The sequence below is a fragment of the Mobula birostris genome, chromosome 1 (assembly GCF_030028105.1).
Source record: "Mobula birostris isolate sMobBir1 chromosome 1, sMobBir1.hap1, whole genome shotgun sequence".
In the NCBI taxonomy this organism is placed as follows: domain Eukaryota; kingdom Metazoa; phylum Chordata; class Chondrichthyes; order Myliobatiformes; family Myliobatidae; genus Mobula; species Mobula birostris.
Window position 1 is genome coordinate 94,624,855 of NC_092370.1, and position 17,331 is coordinate 94,642,185.

At 38.6% G+C, this 17,331-nt stretch overlaps 1 protein-coding gene across 7 annotated transcripts in view; it reads right to left on the reverse strand.

Annotated features, from left to right (window-relative positions):
• Positions 1-2,662: 2,662 nt before the first annotated feature.
• The window catches only part of LOC140198463 (protein tyrosine phosphatase type IVA 2-like), a 144,227-nt gene continuing 129,558 nt past the window's right edge, over positions 2,663-17,331 (reverse strand). For 6 of the 7 annotated variants that reach the window (XM_072259560.1, XM_072259579.1, XM_072259551.1 and 3 more), the window contains 3 exons: positions 7,395-7,525; positions 6,593-6,667; positions 2,663-5,558 (listed from right to left, as the gene is read on the reverse strand). In XM_072259560.1, the coding sequence (XP_072115661.1) occupies positions 5,441-5,558; positions 6,593-6,667; positions 7,395-7,525 (324 nt within the window). In that variant the 3' untranslated portion in view covers positions 2,663-5,440. Of the gene's footprint in view, positions 5,559-6,588; positions 6,668-7,394; positions 7,526-17,331 lie in introns of those variants that run through there. The other variant, XM_072259583.1, reaches the window with a different exon arrangement.

A 17,331-nucleotide genomic window follows, 5' to 3' on the forward strand; every position in this document is an offset into this window, starting at 1 on the left:
TTGGAGATTACATTTTACCTTTGTAAATTATCACATTAAGCAAGTTCAAGCCTTGTGATAAAAGCAAGTAACCTGAATACCATATTGCATGTGAGATTAAAAAAAATGCTCTCCAAAATCTGAATATTATGTGGAAACATTGGTACAGGTACTGCTCTGCAACGTTCAGTGAGGTTAGGTTGTAGAAACTGATCATTTAAAACCATAAACTATAAATTAGTTGATGTGCCCATTGATACAAGGCTATGCCTCATTATGGGGTGGGGGAGGGGGAAGGATGCTGGGTCGAGATGGTGTGGAAACTGTACATTTTCTCACAATGGTTGGTTTTTGATATTAAGCAATTTTTTTTTACTCGACTATATGCAAAATACTATAAGGGAAGAAATACCTGATGAGTTCCTTTGGATTTAATTCATGAAACAAAAAAGTTACATAGGCAAATTCTGGTCAACATTATTAAGCTACATTAGACAATGAGACAGGAGCCTACTTTGCTGTTCAGTAAGATTATAGCTGATACCGCACTATGTTCACTTTCACACCTAAGCTCCATATTTGCTGGTTTCTTTTTGAATCCACAATCAGTTCATAGTTCTAATACACCTCACTCAACTCTCATAGCACAGACTTGATCTAAAATTTCTGCTCATTTAAATTCAACAGCCATCCTTCTAATCACTGTAACAAGTACATGCAAATATAATTTAATACATTTCTCTATGTGTTTCTTCTGCTTCACTATGTGAAATGTTTTTCAACAATGTTTTAACAGGAAATGCAATTCAAGTGAAACAAAGTTGGTTCACACAGGTGTTTCCCATTCTGTCCCCAAATGACATAATACTACAATGTGACACACCAACTAAACCCATCCGATTAATGAGCCCAACTTAAGAGGGAGTGCTCAGGAATTAAAAAAGGGCCCATTATTAAAGGAAATGAGGTCCCAGTCATGCTAGGAAAGTGTGTTCAATGCAGATTCCTGAATGCTTAAAAGCTTTGTGCATGGAATTAGGTTGTGGGAACATAACTGTTTGCACTTTGAATAGAAATAAACCTAACTTATACTCTTCCCCCCCCCACACACACTTTCTTGTCCATTCACTTCTTATTCACAGAAATAGGTTCTCTCTCTTTAGTTAAATTGTTGCATTTTTGCATTAACTATTTTAATACTTTTGTTAAAATAGGATAAAAATTGATGCACTAAAACAGTCAAGACAGTTTAAGCTTCAAGTTTGATCACAAATGAAAGGAGTCAGCTTGTTAGGAAATTAGACAAATTCCCCATCATAATTTTCAAAACAAAACAAGAAAAAGTAGTGCCAAAGCCTCAACGACACCTTTGTTTATTGCCTGTATAAGATCAAGTGCTGAAGTTTAATTTGACCACTATACATCAAGATTAGTTTCTACCATGAAGGATGTTAATTGTGGTATGCACAATTGTGCTATCAAGAGTTTGTGTGGTTTGCTAACTGTCATTATCCAGCCTGTTCTGCCCCAGCTAAGATGGTGTGAGATGACAGCTTGAGAGTTTAGTGTGGTGTATAACTAACTCAGTATCAAAAAAGATAACTGCATGTTTCATGATGTTATATGAGCGAAGAATTATCGTCACATTATTTAGTACAAAAAGCACAAATCTCTCTTTTTTGTCCCACTTTCAACTTTCATTCTAGAAAGAAACTAATGGCTTCGGAGGAAACTGCAAGCAGTACATTCAGTAGACTTCTATAAATTGCACTGAGATAAATAACTATATTTCAATAAAGTATTAAAGACCCAAAGCCCAGACCAACCTTGTTTCCTTAAAGCCTTTTACAGCTGACAATCTACTACTTTAAGGGTTACACAGTCTAAATGAAACAGTTCCTGCATCAACTGAAACAACATTCTCATCTCTTAAAATAGCTTCAGACATCGACTCTCTGACTTGGATGAACCAGATGTAATTGTCCTTTTCACAACACTTCCCTGTGTGAATCAAGATTCTTTTGCTACATGGTCCTAAATTCAGTTACCTTAAATATCAACAAAGATTAAAAGGACACAAGTTTTTCCTTCTTGTAGGAAGAAACTGCTGATTATTAGCACCATTATTTCAAATAAGAGATTTAGATCATACCATGTTTAAAGAGAAAAATGTTTGTGCAATGCCATCATATCCTTTGAGGATGGTGCATGGAGCAAATAATAGTTTTTATATACAATGCTGCCACATCAGCTATTAATAAAAATTGGGCACACAGGATTCATAATGAAATCTTATACAGTCCTTTTAAAAAAACATGTACATAGTACTTTCTACTTAAAATCACTACAACTCCAAGATAATTTGCAGGAGGCAGTTAATCAAGCAATGCCTTTATACAACTTGTGCACTGCAATTTTTCAACATTGTTTAACTCCAATCTACATCAGAGTGTGTAAATGTTACTAAAAATAATGTGGAACAGGATATTACAGAATGTATTGACTGTTGAAGCAATGAATTGCTTTTCTTTTTAAGCTTATACTTTTAAAAAGATGAAAGTAACTTGTTTACTTGTCTTAATCTGTAAACTCATTAAAACATAGGTGTACTTAGAAATTTTTAGTAAAATGTTTATAAAGTTAACAAAAGATAGTATTTACTTTTATATTTAAATGACAGTGATATTTTGAAGGATTGGCTAGTGGAAATGTTTAATAAATGCAAGTTTCATTTCGGTGGGATAAATAGAACCAATAACAAGTAATGACATTTAACGATATCACATGATTTTATAGTTGTTCACTTTTTCGTATCAAAGTACAAAATATGTACATTATAGTACTTAGCACTTACTACAGTTCTGCATACTGCACAAACAAATTGTTCTGCTTTCTGATACCTTTATTGTATTGCCAATAACAATGCCTCATGGTTACTTTCAGCAGAAATGAATTCTCGGGTCACAAGTCTGACTAGATTCAGTTCTATTTTAGGGAAAGTAGAAACACTCTTCAATTTAATCACACAATCAACCAATCAGACTTGTGCAAAATGATTGGATTGAGTGTATCTAGCCTTCCCTCCTCTCTATTGTCTATTGAGAGTATGTATATAGAAGACAGAAAAGGAACACACAAACGATTTCAGTCATGTGTATAACTGAACTCTCATTCATGCCTCCATCATTCTGTGCTGTGCACTGATGCTGAAATTTGTTTTGTGATGTTAGGATTACATTTTACCTTACATTATGTCTAACATGTTAGAATAGAAACAAGATTTAAAGAGTTCAACCTCCTGCTTTGTGTGTAACAAATATTAATCTGGGAGTTTATAAAACTGTTTGGTACCTGAAAGGTGAGCACTGCATAGTTGAATTTCCAAGCCCATATTTTGAACTTGCACAAATCCTCCACAATTATAATTTTACATATTAACTGCAGCCCAAGAACAGAAGCATAACAAAAAGTCAGCAAACCAGCTAGGTTTTGTAAATTGTTGTTAATTTCATTAATGGACTTTCATAGAAGGAAGATGTGGAAATTGGTGTAAAAAGTTAAAAAAACAAAAACCCTGACTGGATGACCTCACATTCTTTAGAAAATTCTAACAGCTAAAGTTCTAGTTACACTGTAAATGGTCAATAATGTATAGATCACAGAAAAGTTGCACAGCATTAAGCTGACTTACACTATTTATATAGTTGTACTTCACTACAACAAAGAAGTTACTGTTCTCATGGACAGATGAGTTTTCTATAAGTTATGCCTGAGCTGAACTTAGAATGAAACCTGGGCATCATTCATAGGGTTTTCTTTCTCCATGGACAAAAACAATTCAGAGTTATGAAATCTTAAGTAGATGACAAAGGCACAATATGAGATTAAATGCTTGCCCTAATTCTTAAGGTATCACTGCTTAGGGCTTGCAAACCATTTGTTATTTGTTTTCTTGAATGGTCAGCCATCACCTGCTCCACAGATATGGCCTGACCTGCTGTGCATTTCCAGTATTTAGCTTTTATTACGAATAAATAACAGAAGGAAAAAGGCAAAACTTCAGTAACGTGGCATTCATAAGGCAAGTTTAGCTTCAGTGCAGTGGCCTCAATAAAGCCATATGTGAAATAAATTAGTCGTAATGTTCTGATCAGCAGAGTGAATATTATCTTCCAAGAGTTCACGCTCCAAAACACCCGAATTTTGACTAAAGCAGAATTAAAATGAACAAAGTTTTCACTGTAATTATACATATAGTATGAATGTACACTTTGACATTTCCTATTCAACTGCAAAATTTATCACATTAAAAAGACTGTATTCAGTTTAAAATTCCCTTAATTAATCCCACCAGCTTGTACTAAAGAAATTTGAGATTTGGGTTCAAAACCTGCCAGTAAGACAAAAGTAAAACAGAAAACAAACTGCAAGCTTTGAAAATATGAAATATGGAAATAAAAATGGAAAATACTGGAAATATTTAGCAAGTCAGACATCATGTGTGCAGGGAAATAAAGTTAATGCTTCATGTCAGTGGTCTTTGATTATATGGATATTTCCAGCATTTTATTTTATTACACAAAGACTTCAGTTTAACCAAGTCCTGGCAAATAGATATAACTATTAAAAAAACACTATCTCAAACAATCAATATCAAAACTTGTTACCTCACTTCCTTACCCATCAACCACAGTGAGGATAACCATTAGGTTACCTTCTGTTGGTCATTGGGCAAATCGTATGGTTAAATTCAGGATTAGTACACAATTACTGTCAACTTTCAATGCACATAGGAAAGTTTGTTTGTGGAAAACTAGACATCAAAAATGATTATAATAGCCATTTTGCACTTGAATTGGAAGCACACAGATTAGTGATTCTTGTACAGGGATGTTGTATACAAACACAAAGTGTGGGATCGCAGGAACGCAACTATCTTAAGGTACAAAACAAAGGCTCTATAAATGCTAAATATTCACCTGGATTTGGTTCAACAAACATAAGGAACCACATTATAAGAACCATCAACTCATCAGACTAAAGAACAATGTTTTGCCAAAATTAGTACCAATCAATCATACTTCAGTCAATTTGCATCATATTTACAATTACTTTCCTAAATGCACTTTTTTTACTCTAGGTTATCACACCAGATTTCTATTTTGATTATACACCATATAAATCAAGGATATCTTTTGCAAAGAGGAAACATAGAATTTAAGATGGTAAGGCTACCTCAAATGATAAACTTGCTTAGGGCTTTTAATCAGAATCAATAAGCCATCATAAAGAATGGTACTTTCTTTCATTTGATGATTTAATTATAAATAAATATTGAAGTTACCCTTGGAGGAAGAAACAACATCCGATTGGATTTTAAGATAGGAAACTGAAAGGGATTTTATTTTTGTTTAATATATAAAAATCGCTGTAAACCATTGTTCACTGAAAGTGTTCAATTTCATACGATGGCACAACTGTTCTTGTGATTATTAGGGTCCTTGAAACGAAGTCTCATCTTTGGCCGATATTTTTCCAAGTATGAGAGCTGCTTGCTGTTGATGGCACCTCTACGTTTTCTGTTTAAGAAAAGGTTGAAAAGAAAAGTGAAAAGAAATTCAGGAAATTGACGGAAGCATGCTTACTTCTTTATATCACAACCATTCATTTATTGCCCCAAATTCAAATAATTACAAAACAATCTGGGTCACCTCCAGCAACTCATAAGGGGGTTAATAAAAGGATTCTTCCTGTACCGTAGGATTCATTTGCCATGGATACCAGTCTCTGACTTGCTTTCACAGCTGTCTATTTACAGTACATGGCTTCTCTGGTCAAACGTATTTAGTCCAAGGTGCTAAAGATGAAAGACCCATAACCAAGATAACTACTACTAAATTACCACCATATCCATTATAAATGTTAAGTAAGCCACAACAGCTCTTCCTGAATGGTGTTTAGAGTTTTGCAAAAAGCTGGCATTGATTGCTTCATTTTCAGAGAAAATGCAACATTCCTTTATCACCATTCACTTCTGATGGTGACAGCAAGGTGACTAATAAAGTATCTTATGATGATTGGATCTATGATACTGACCTGAGCAATTCTCAGCAATGATCTGGGACTGGTATTTTGAACTCCAACAAATAAATATTTATGTGTGCGAGTTACGACCGTCCTTTATGCCTCGTGACTTAAGTGTTATCAGTGAATCAAGAGACAGAGGATACTGGAAGAAAGTATGTATATACATACATACACGTACAGACAGACAGACAGACAGACAGACACACACACACACACACACACACACACACACACACCGCCAGTTCTGGCAGGTTGTTCCTGCAGGTGGGATAGGATGAACCTTGATTGTCTGGGAATACATTGACAAATCTCCTCTGAACCCTCTTGAATATTAATACATTTTTCCTCTAATGTGGTGACCAGATTTCTAGGTAATAATGACATATTCTTTAAGTCAGTGATCCATTGCACTTTGTATATTATGCAGTGCTCAGTTTTCAAAGGGAACCAGGCAAAGTGCCCTTGCAAAGACGTCATCAAATCAAATAATGACTAAAATCAGTTTTAAGGGACAAATTGTACTTACTGCCGGATGAATTGAATGGCATCTTCATACTTCATTCCACATTCGATAAGAGCAACAGCTACCAGTACAGGGGCCCTGCATAGTTGAAACAGCTGTATAAGCACAGAACACTGCCCCAACTTACAAGGTGTTATTATCTGAAGCACTACTTCAAAATTGGCTAGCCCTCTCTGAACAGTGCATTTTCTAGCACTCCCTGGAAAGAAACTTTTTCTAGTATCTCATTCCTCCATTGATAACCATGTCAAATATTGAGATACACTCATACATCTCCTGCCATCGTTATGGATACCTACTACCAGCACAACTGAAACAAATATATTTTTATAGGTTGTGTCAGGAAGAAAGCACTTACACATTCACTGCACATTCTTTAGTATCCACTTTGTCAACACATATTCTCCCAAATTCTTTTGAAGTCCTCTGTGCCATTTACTAAGTTTCAAACTTGTAAGCAATTAGGAAATTTTGACATTCAGTTCTCCCTAGTTATATTAGTGGCTCTTTTTTGCAATTCTCTCCCTCAAATGCTCTGCCTGGTATATTGCTTTCATCAATTCTTCTCCCCTATTAGAAATTACCAAATGTTTGATTTTATTCCTTGATAATCTTGTCCAGGATTGGTTTTCATAGACTGAAGAAACTACATAATTTCCTTCTGCTGCCAGCAGCTTATTTGAATTCACTCAACTGCATACAGCAGAACATCAAGACATTACTACTACTACATTAACTGACAACTTCTCCATAATAAAACAATAGGACATTAGACCCTGGCCAGCAAAAGTTCTTGTATACATACCTCCCAAGGCCAGCAACACAATGGACTGCTACACAGCTTCCAGGTTCTTCCATAAACTTAGTTTTAAGTAAATTTAGCCAATCATCCACAATTTTGCTTGGAGGTGGATCACCATCATCAAATGGCCAATCCTTAAAAAGGTAAAACTACTTGTAAAACAGTTGACTTTGTGCTGCAACAAAGAGGACTTTTCCATCAACCATCACAATTAAATAATATTTTAATTCATGGCTAGTACAATATGAAACAGCGATCAGGAAGCTACATTTGATATCTAATAGAAGATGATCTATCTAACGAGTAATTAGTGTGCTGATATTTAAATAATGAGTATAAACTCCATCCTACGCAGTTCCATTACTGATCTTAAGGTATTCTTTGGGAAATACTTAGTGATGAAAGGAGGGAAATATTGTACAGTGCATTGGAAGAAAGTATTTCCCTATTTCCTTTTGTGCTACATTATTTACTATTGAAATTCTCTTCCCATTTGTTTCTCAAATATTTAAATGCTTGAATATTCATCATGTAGTTTTTTCATTTCCAAAGAAGGATGAAATATTCTCAAATCATTAAAAACCAGCAAGATCGTATTGAAATCTGTTCTTATTTTTTGTATATTGAGAAGGCCTTTGAAAACAAGATTTTAAAGAACATTAGACACCATGATATTAGAGCTGAAGTTACACCTGAACTTGAGGAGCACCAATATCCTTGCGGGGCAGTATGAAAGTCCTGTGAAGGAGAGTTAAATTAATTTGATAGGGGGATGAAAACTGGAGTGTTGGGGTGAGGATAGGTATACAAGCAAAATGCAGTGTGTAATGAGACTGTGATGAAGGACAGTCAGACGATAAGGCAACATTGCAGTTAGTGGGATGAGTAACTATAACATCGGCAAAATTGAAAAGGGCGATGAGAACAGGACTGAAGGTGTTATATTTGAATGCACGCAGTGCATGGAATAAGGCAAATGATCTTATCGTGCAATTATAGATTGGAATTTATGACGTTGCAGGCATTACTAAGTTATGGCTGAAAGATCATAGTTGGGAGCTTAATGTCCAAGGATACACAATGTATTGAATGAACAAGCAGGAAGGCAGAGGGGGTGGGGTGGCTCTGTTGATAAAAAAAAAAGGAAATCAAATCCTTAGAAACAGGTGACATAGGATCGGAAGATATAGAATCCTTGTGGGTGGAGTTCAGAAAATACACAGATAAAAGACCCTGATGAAAGTTGTATACAAATGTCTGAACAGTATCCAGTTTGTAGAATACAAATTACAATGGGAAAGAGAAAAGGCATGTAAAAAGGACAACATTATGATAACCATGGGGCAATTTCAATATGCAGGTAGATTGGGAAAATCAGGTTGATGCTGGATCACAAGGCAGCGAATTTGTAGATTGCATACAAGATGGCTTTTTAGAGAAGATTGTGGTCAGTCCACTGGGGAAAAGTGAATTCTGGACTGTGTAATGAACTAGATTTGATTAGGGACCTTAAGGAACCCTTAGGAGGCAGTGATCATAATAGCATAGAATTTACCCTGCAGTCTGAGGGGGAGAAGCTAAAGTCAGAAGTATCAGTATTACCAATGGAGTAAAGGGAATTGCTGATACAGGAGAGGAGCTGGCCAAAGTTGATTGGATGGGAGAAATCCCAAAGATGAAGACCAATGCTAAGAAGGAAGGATGTCCCATGATTAGGCTACAGTTAAATTGGGGTTGTTAGGGGTTGCTAGGAAATGCGGCTCGAAGGGCCCATTCTGCACTGCATTTCTAAATAAAATTAAAAAATAGTGGGCAGTTAAAGGATTGGGAAGCTTTTAAAAACCAACAGAAGGCAACTCAAAAAGGCTGAAGAAGAGAAAACATGAAATAGGAAGGTAAACTAGCCAACAGTATCAGAGGACAGCAAAAGATGTTTCAGATATGTAAAAGAGAGGCAAGAGTGGATACTGAACCACCAGAAAATGACACTGTAGAGGTAGTAATAGGTGACAAAGAAATGGCAAATGAATTTAATAAGTATATTGTGTCAGTTTTCACTGTGGAAGACACGAACAGTATGCCATAAATTTGAGATTGCCAGGGTGCAGAAGTGAGTGTAGTTGCTGCTACTAAGGAGAAAGGCTTGCAAAGCTGAAAGGTTTTGAAGGCAGACAAGTCACCTGGATCAGATGGACTACACTAAGGTTCTGAAAGAGGTAGCTGAAGAGATTGTGGAGGTATTAGTAATGATCTTTCAAGAATCACTGGATTCTGGAATGGTTTCAGAGGACTGGAAAATTGCAAATATCAATTGGTTGGGAAGATTAGAGTCCATTATTAAGGATAAGGTTTCGGGGTACTTGGAGGCACATGATAATAGGCCAAAGTCAGCATGGTTTCCTTAAGGGGGAATCTTAACTGACAAATATGTTGGAATTCTTTGAAGAAATTACAAGCAGGATAGACAAAGGATTACTTGGATTTTCAGAAGGCTTCGGACAAGATGCCACACGAGGCTGCTTAAAAGGAGACCATGGCATTACAGGAAAGATACTAGCATGGACAGAGGACCTGCTGACCAGCAGAAGGCAAACTGTGAGAATGGAGGGACCTTTCCTAGTTGGCTGTGGGTGAATAATGGTGTTCCGCTGGGGTCGGTGTAGGGACCGCTTCTTTACATCTTGTACGTCCATCATCAATGATCTTCGCCACACTGGCCATGCTCTTTTCTCGCTACTGCCATCAGGTAGAAGGTACAAGTACCTCAGGACTCAGACCACCAAGTTCAAGAACAGTCACTACCCCTCAATCATCAGGCTCTTGAACAAATGAGGATAACTACATACATCTATTGAAATGTTCCCACAACCAATGATCTCACTTTAAGGACTCTTTATCTCATTATTTCATGGTCTCATTATTTATTGCTATTTATTTATATTTGCATTTGCACAGTTTGTTTTCCTCTATGTTCTTGCTCTTTCATTGATCCAGCTTATAACTACTATTCTATAGATTTGCTAAGTATGTTCCACAGGAAAAAGTATCTCAGGGCCGTATGTGGTGAGATATATGTACTCTGATGATAAATTTTACTTGAACTTTGATGGAATGACAGAATTGATGGCTCTGTGACCAAGTTTGCAGATGATATGAAGTTAGGTGGATGGCAGGTAGTTTTGAGGAAGCAGGGAATCTGCAGAAGGACTTAGATTGGATGAATGGGCAGAGTAGCTGATGGAATATAGTGTAGGAAAGCGTATGGTCAAGCACTCTGGTATAAGGAATAAAGGTGTAGACTATTTTCTAAACAGGGAGAAAATTGGAAAAAAAAAGTGCAAATGGACTTGAGCATCCTTGTCAGTATTCCTCAAGGGTTAATTTGCAGGTTCAGTTGGTGGTAAGGAAAACAAATGTGATGTTAGCATTCATTTTGAGAGGACTAAAAACTAAAAGCAAGGGTGTGATGCTGAGGCTTTTATAAGGCATTGGTCAGACTGCACTTGGAGTATTCTGAGCAGTTCTGGGCTTCTTATCTAAGATGTGCTGGCATTGGAGAGGGTCCAGAGGAGGTTCACGAGAATGATCTAGAAAATGAAAGGGTTAAGGTATGAGAAGCATTAAACGGTTCCAGGCCTGTACTCTTTGGAGTTTAGAAGAATGGGATGGGGGCGGGGGGTGGATTTTCTGCTTTGCCTTGAGAGGGGCTGTTTCTTTTGTACAAACAGCACTTCCTGTTCCTAATCATTTCCTGCATGAGCTAATTTGGATTTCCACTTGAAACACACACAGCAGAAAAAAGATGTCCATCTCCATCTGCTCTTTATTTGCCCTTGAAACAGCAATATCTGTGAGCCTTAGGCTTTCTTAATGTTGGTAAATATTTAGTAGATGTACTTTAAAGGAATAATTATGTTTACCGCTCATCGCTATTAAGCTATCATTGCATCATGAGCTTGTCTAGTCCACAGCATTGCTACAGATGTTGCATGTGTGTATTACTTTATTTAATGCTAATCATAAGAACAGTCAAAGAGTATATTCATCTATGCAATGATTCTGTATTGAATCTAATATGTATTTTACTTAACTTTCTGCAGTTTCACAAAGTTGCCTCATTAAAAACCCTGAAGAAAGCTTCTGGTTCGGGTGATTTTTGAGGTGGTGTTTAACTCCCTCCCTAGCTTTCTATGCTATGCACTGCGAGGGCAGTAGAATGTCACTGAAACCTATCAAATATTGAAAGGCCTAGATAGAGTGGACTGGAGAGGATGTTTCCTACAGTGGGGAAATCTAGGACCAAAGGGCACAGCCTTAGAAATAGAAGGACGTTCATTTTGAACAGACATGAAGAGGAATTTCTTTAGCCAGAGGATGGTGAATCTGTGGAATTCATTGCCACAAATGGCTGTGGAAACAAAGCCACCGGGTATAGTTAAAACAGTGGTTGTTAGGTTCTTGATCAGTCAGGGCGTCAAAGGTTTCGGGGAGAAGTCAGAAGAGTGGGGTTGAGAGAGATAATAAATCAGCCATGATGTAATGGCAGAGCAAACTCAAATGAGCTGAATCACCTAATTCAGCTGCCATGTCTTATGATCAATGTACTAACATGGATAGAAGAATGGCTGACAGGTAGTGGAATAAAGGTCTCCTTTCCAGGATGGCTGCCAGTAACTATAGAGTTCTGCAGATGCTGAGACCACAACTTTTCAAGATCTGGATGAAGGGACTGATGGCACGACAGCCAAGTTTACACATAATACAAAGATAGGTGAAGGGCTTGGACAGTTTATCAGAGCGGGGAAAATGTCAGAAGGAATACTGCACAGGGAAATGAGGGGTCACAAGGAAGAATAAAGGATGTTGACAATTTTCTAAATGAGGAGAGAGTTCAAAATTTGGAGCTGCAATGGGACTTGTGAGTCCTAATGGAGAATTCCCTAAAGGTTAACCTACAGATTGTGTCAGCCGTAAAAGTGGCAAAATGTTAAACATGAGATTCTGCAGATGTTGGGAATCCCGAGCAACACATAAAATACTGGAGAAATTCCACAGGTCAGGCAACATCTATGGAAATGAATCGACAGTTTTTTTTACAGACCAAGATCCTTTATCAGGATTGGTAAGGAACGGGGAAGATACCAGAAGGTGGAGGAGGGGAAGGACAAACTGGAAGGTGATAGGTGACGCCAGGTGGGTAGGGAAGGGCATAATGTAAGGAGATGGGAGATGATGATTGAAAAAGGCAAAGGGCTAGAGAAGAAGGAATTTGATACGAGAAGACAGTGGAACATGGGAGAAAGGGAAGGAGAGACACCGGGGGAGGTGATAGGCAGGTGAGGAGAAGGGGTAAGAGGCCAGAGTGCAGAATAGGAGAAGAGGAAGGGGGGGAGAAGGGAAAAAAGAAATTACCAGAAGGAGATATCGATGTTCATGCCATCAGGTTGGAGGCTACCTACACGATATACAAGGTGTTGTTTCTCCAACGTGAGAGCAATCTCATTGTGGCAAAAGAGGAAGCCATGAACCGACATGTCAGAACAGGAATAGGATAGGAATTAAAATGGTTGGCCACCAGAAATTCCACTTTTTGCGGATGGAGCAGAGGAGCCACATCGGGAGTATGGGATACACTAGATGTCCCCAAGAGGTTCGTAGCAGAAATGTTGCCTCACCAGGAAGGACCGTTTGGGGCCCTGAATGAAGGCGAAGGGGGAAGTGAATGGGCAGTTGTGAGCGTAACATAACATAAAATATTAGCATTCATTTTGAAAGGACTAGAATATTAAATCAAGTATGTAATGCTGAGGAATTAAGACATTTGTCAGAACAGATTTGGAACATTTTGAGCAATTTTGGAATTGTTGCCACAGAGGGCTTTGGAGGCCAAGCTACTGGGTTTACTTAAATGTAGATTGATAATTTCTTGATTGGTGGGGGGAGGTTAAGAACAATGTGGTAGAATGCAGAAGAATGAGATTGAAAAATAACTTGCCGTGATTGAATGGCAGAACAGATAGAATTCTGCTCCTATATCTTACGGTCTAATTGAAGCCACAGGAAACTATTTATCTCCCCAGTAAGGTTGTGAACTTACCATTTGAAAGTAAAGACCTAAAAAAATATAATAGCTACTGGAAACAAAATCTCACTATATCGTAGAGATGTTATGCTCAGGTCACAATGAGCAATTCAAAAATAAATTGATTGCATAATCTTTTGGTTTTGCGAGAAATTCTAAAAAACACAGTATAGTCACAGATCATGGATGTCAATGTGGAGGGAGAATGCTTGCTGCTGAGCTCAAAGAATCTAACCAGAATCTAGTAGCCTTGTTGCTGTGGACTTCCATATTTCAAATGTTGGTTGCTATTAGGCTTCAGTTCTACAGGATCCAGGTTGTAAAGCAACTACAAAGTCATTAACTTGGCTGAACAGCTAAATTACAGTCAGCTGAGACAAAAGAAAAAGTAGATCTTTACATCTTCTACTGAATGTCCCCCTCCAAGTCACACTTCATCTTGACTTGGAAACATATTGCAGGTATTTCGGCACCACTGGGATTAAGTCCTAGAATTCCCAAACCAACAGCAGAAGATGTGCAATGATTCATAATAATGACAGCTCACCAGCAGCTACTCAAGGTGAATCCTTAATGGGCATTAAGTGTTAGTTCACGTCAATCCCAAAAATGAATGAATCACAACCTTTGAGTAATAAATAATAGCATCAAAATTGGCTTAAATATAGAAAAACTGCAATCTTGTTTATGTTTACATAGTTAGGTCCAATTTACTTTATGTTTGATGAATGTAATGTTAGAGCCGCATATGGAGAAGAAATGGAATAGTTGGAGGAGCAAACAGGAGATTCCATGGATGTGAGAGAGACACCTGATTGGTAAGTTGCCTGCCAGGTGCCAGAGTCAATGATGTCTTTGAATCAGGTCTACAGCATTCTAAAGGGGGGAGGGTGAACATCCAGAAGTCAAGATACATATTCGTACCAACTACGTAGGTAGGAAAAGGGATGGGGTCCTGAAGAGAGAACATAGACAGTTAGGTAGAAAGCTGAAAAGCAGCTCAAGGGTAGTAATCTCAGATTGCTGCCTGTGCCATGGACCACTGACGGTAAGAATAGGATGATTTGAAAGATGAATCTATGGCTGAGGAATTGATGCAGGGGGTAGGGCTTCAGTTTCTGGATCATTGGAGTCTCCTCTGGGGAAAGTATGACCTGTACAAACAGGACTGGTTACTCCTGAACTCAAGGGGAACCACTATCCTTGGGGCAGGTTTACCGAGGGTTGTGGAGGGGGTGCAGTTTAAACTAATTTGCAGGGGGGTTGGGAACCAGAGGAAGGGCAGGTTGGTACACAGGTAGTTGCATTGTGTATGGGGACTGTGAGAAAAGACAGGCAGATGGGCCAAAACTGCAGTCAATGTGAGATAACATAACGGGAGGGAGCAATATTTAAAAGGGTGATGAATACAGGACTGATATTATATTTGAATACACACAGTGTACAGAATAAGATAGACAATCTTGTAGTACAGTTAGAAACTGGCAGGTATGTTGTTGTGAGCATCACAGAGCCATGACTGAAAGATCATAGTTGGGAACTTAACATCCACATTGAATTGAATTGAATTGACTTTATTATTTACAGTACATCCTTGATATTCATGAGTAGCAAAAATCTTTACACTACATCTCTGTCTAAATGTGCAATTTATAGTATTTAATCATAAATAGTATGTACAACAGGACAGTCAATATAACACAGAAATAGAATTGTATCAGCATGAATTAATCAGTCTGATGATCTGGTGTCTCAAGAGCTTGGAGTATTGTGCGCAGTTTTGGGCTCCTTATTTTAGATAGGATATACTGACATTGGAGAGCGTTCAGAGAAGATTCACGAGAATGATTCCGAGAATGAAAAGATTACCCTATGAGGAACGTCTGGCAGCTCTTGGGCTGTATTCCCTGGAGTTCAGGAAAATGAGGGGGGATCTCGTAGAAGCATCCTGAATGTTAAAAGGCCTGAACAGATTAGGTATGGCAAAGTGGTAGGGGAGTCTAGGACAAGAGGGCACAATTTCAGGATCGTAGGATGTCCATTTAGAACAGAGGTGCAGAGAAATTACTTTAGTCAAAGGGTGGTAAATCTGTGGAATTTGTTGCCACTAGCGGCTTTGAAGGCCAAGTCATTGGGCACAGTTAAGGCAGAGATAGATAGGTTCTTGATTAGCCAGGACATCAAAGGGTATGAGGAGAAGGCAGGGGAGTGGAGATGACTGGAAGAATTGGATCAGCCCATGATTGAATGATGGAGCAGACTCAATGGGCCGACTGGCCTACTTCTGCTCCCATATTTTATGGTCTTATGGTCCTGGCTTTTATGCTACAGTACCATTTCCCAAATGGTAGCAGCTGGAACAGTTTGTGGTTGGAGTGACTCAAGTCCCCAATGATCCTTTCAGCCCTTTTTGCATATCTGTCTTTGTAAATGTCCTGAATAGTGGGAAGTTCACATCGACAGATGTGCTAGGCTGTCCGCACCATTCTCTGTAAAGTCCTGCAATTGAGGGAAGTACAGTTCCCATACCAGGCAGCGACGCAGCCAGTCAGGATGCTTTCATTTGTGCCCCTATAGAAAGTTCTTAGGATTTGGGGTCCCATACCAAACTTCTTCAACCATCTGAGGTGAAAGAGGTGCTGTTGTGCATTTTTCACCACACAGTCAGGATGTACACACCATGTGAGATCCTCGGTGATGTTTATGCTAAGGAACTTAAAGCTGTTCACCCTCTCAACCCCAGATCCATTAATGCCAATACTGGTTAGCCTGTATTGAAAGGATATGCAGATAGGCAGAGGGTTGGGGTTTCTATTTAATAAAGGCAGCTAAACAAGTTGTACATGGAGCTTAGAAAAATAGAGGGCTATGGGTAACCTGAGGTAATTTCTAAAGTAAGTACATGTTTGGTACAGTATTGTGGGCTGAAGGGCCTGTCTGGTGCTGTAGGTTTTCTATATTTCTAAGTTAAGAGCCCTTGGTATTTCAGGAAAGATAAGAGCATGGATAGGAAACTGGCACACTGGCAAGAGGTAAAGATTGGAAATAGAGGAGGGGGGGCCTTTTCTGGTTGGCTGTTGGTGACTAGTGGTGTTCCACAACTGTCAACGTTGGCACCACTTCTTTTCACGTTATACAGGTGTCCCCCGCTTTTCGAACGTTCGCTTTACGAAACCTCACTGTTACGAAAAAAGGCAGTGCGCGAAAAAAAATCAGCGCGCACCCCGAGCAGCCACTTTCCCCGGGATTCGGAACTGTAATCTTGCTGGCATTGCTTAAGTACGTGCCTGTGAGCAGCCGTTTCCAAGATGAGTTCTATGGTATCAGAAAAGCCTGAAAGAGCTTGTAAGAGTGTTACACTTAGCGTAAAACTAGACATAATTAAGCGTTTCGATCGTGGTGAACGAAGTAAGGACAAAGTGAGTTTGGCTTGTGGAAGCTGACGAAGATTATGTTGATGAGGTTTTGGCATCCCATGACTAAGAACTGATAGATGAAGAGCTGATGCAATTGGAAGAGGAAAGGATAACAATCGAAACCAAGTGAGTAATGATAAAGTACGACTTTAATCTTGAAAGGGTACGTCGGTTTAGGGGATATTTGCAGGATGGTTTGAGTGCTTACAAAGAACTGTATGATAGAAAAATGTGCTAGGCTCAGCAGTCAAGCAAGACTTCCACATCAGCCACAGCAGACGACGAACCTCGACCTTTGACATCAAGGTGGGCAGTCATATGAGAAGATGGGCTGCCTGCTGTAATGAAACAGACGATAAGATGACACCCCAGTGTCCCACCACCCCAACACCCAGGCCGCGGACAGATACCGATTCGCGGAGATTGCAACAGTAGCCGGGAG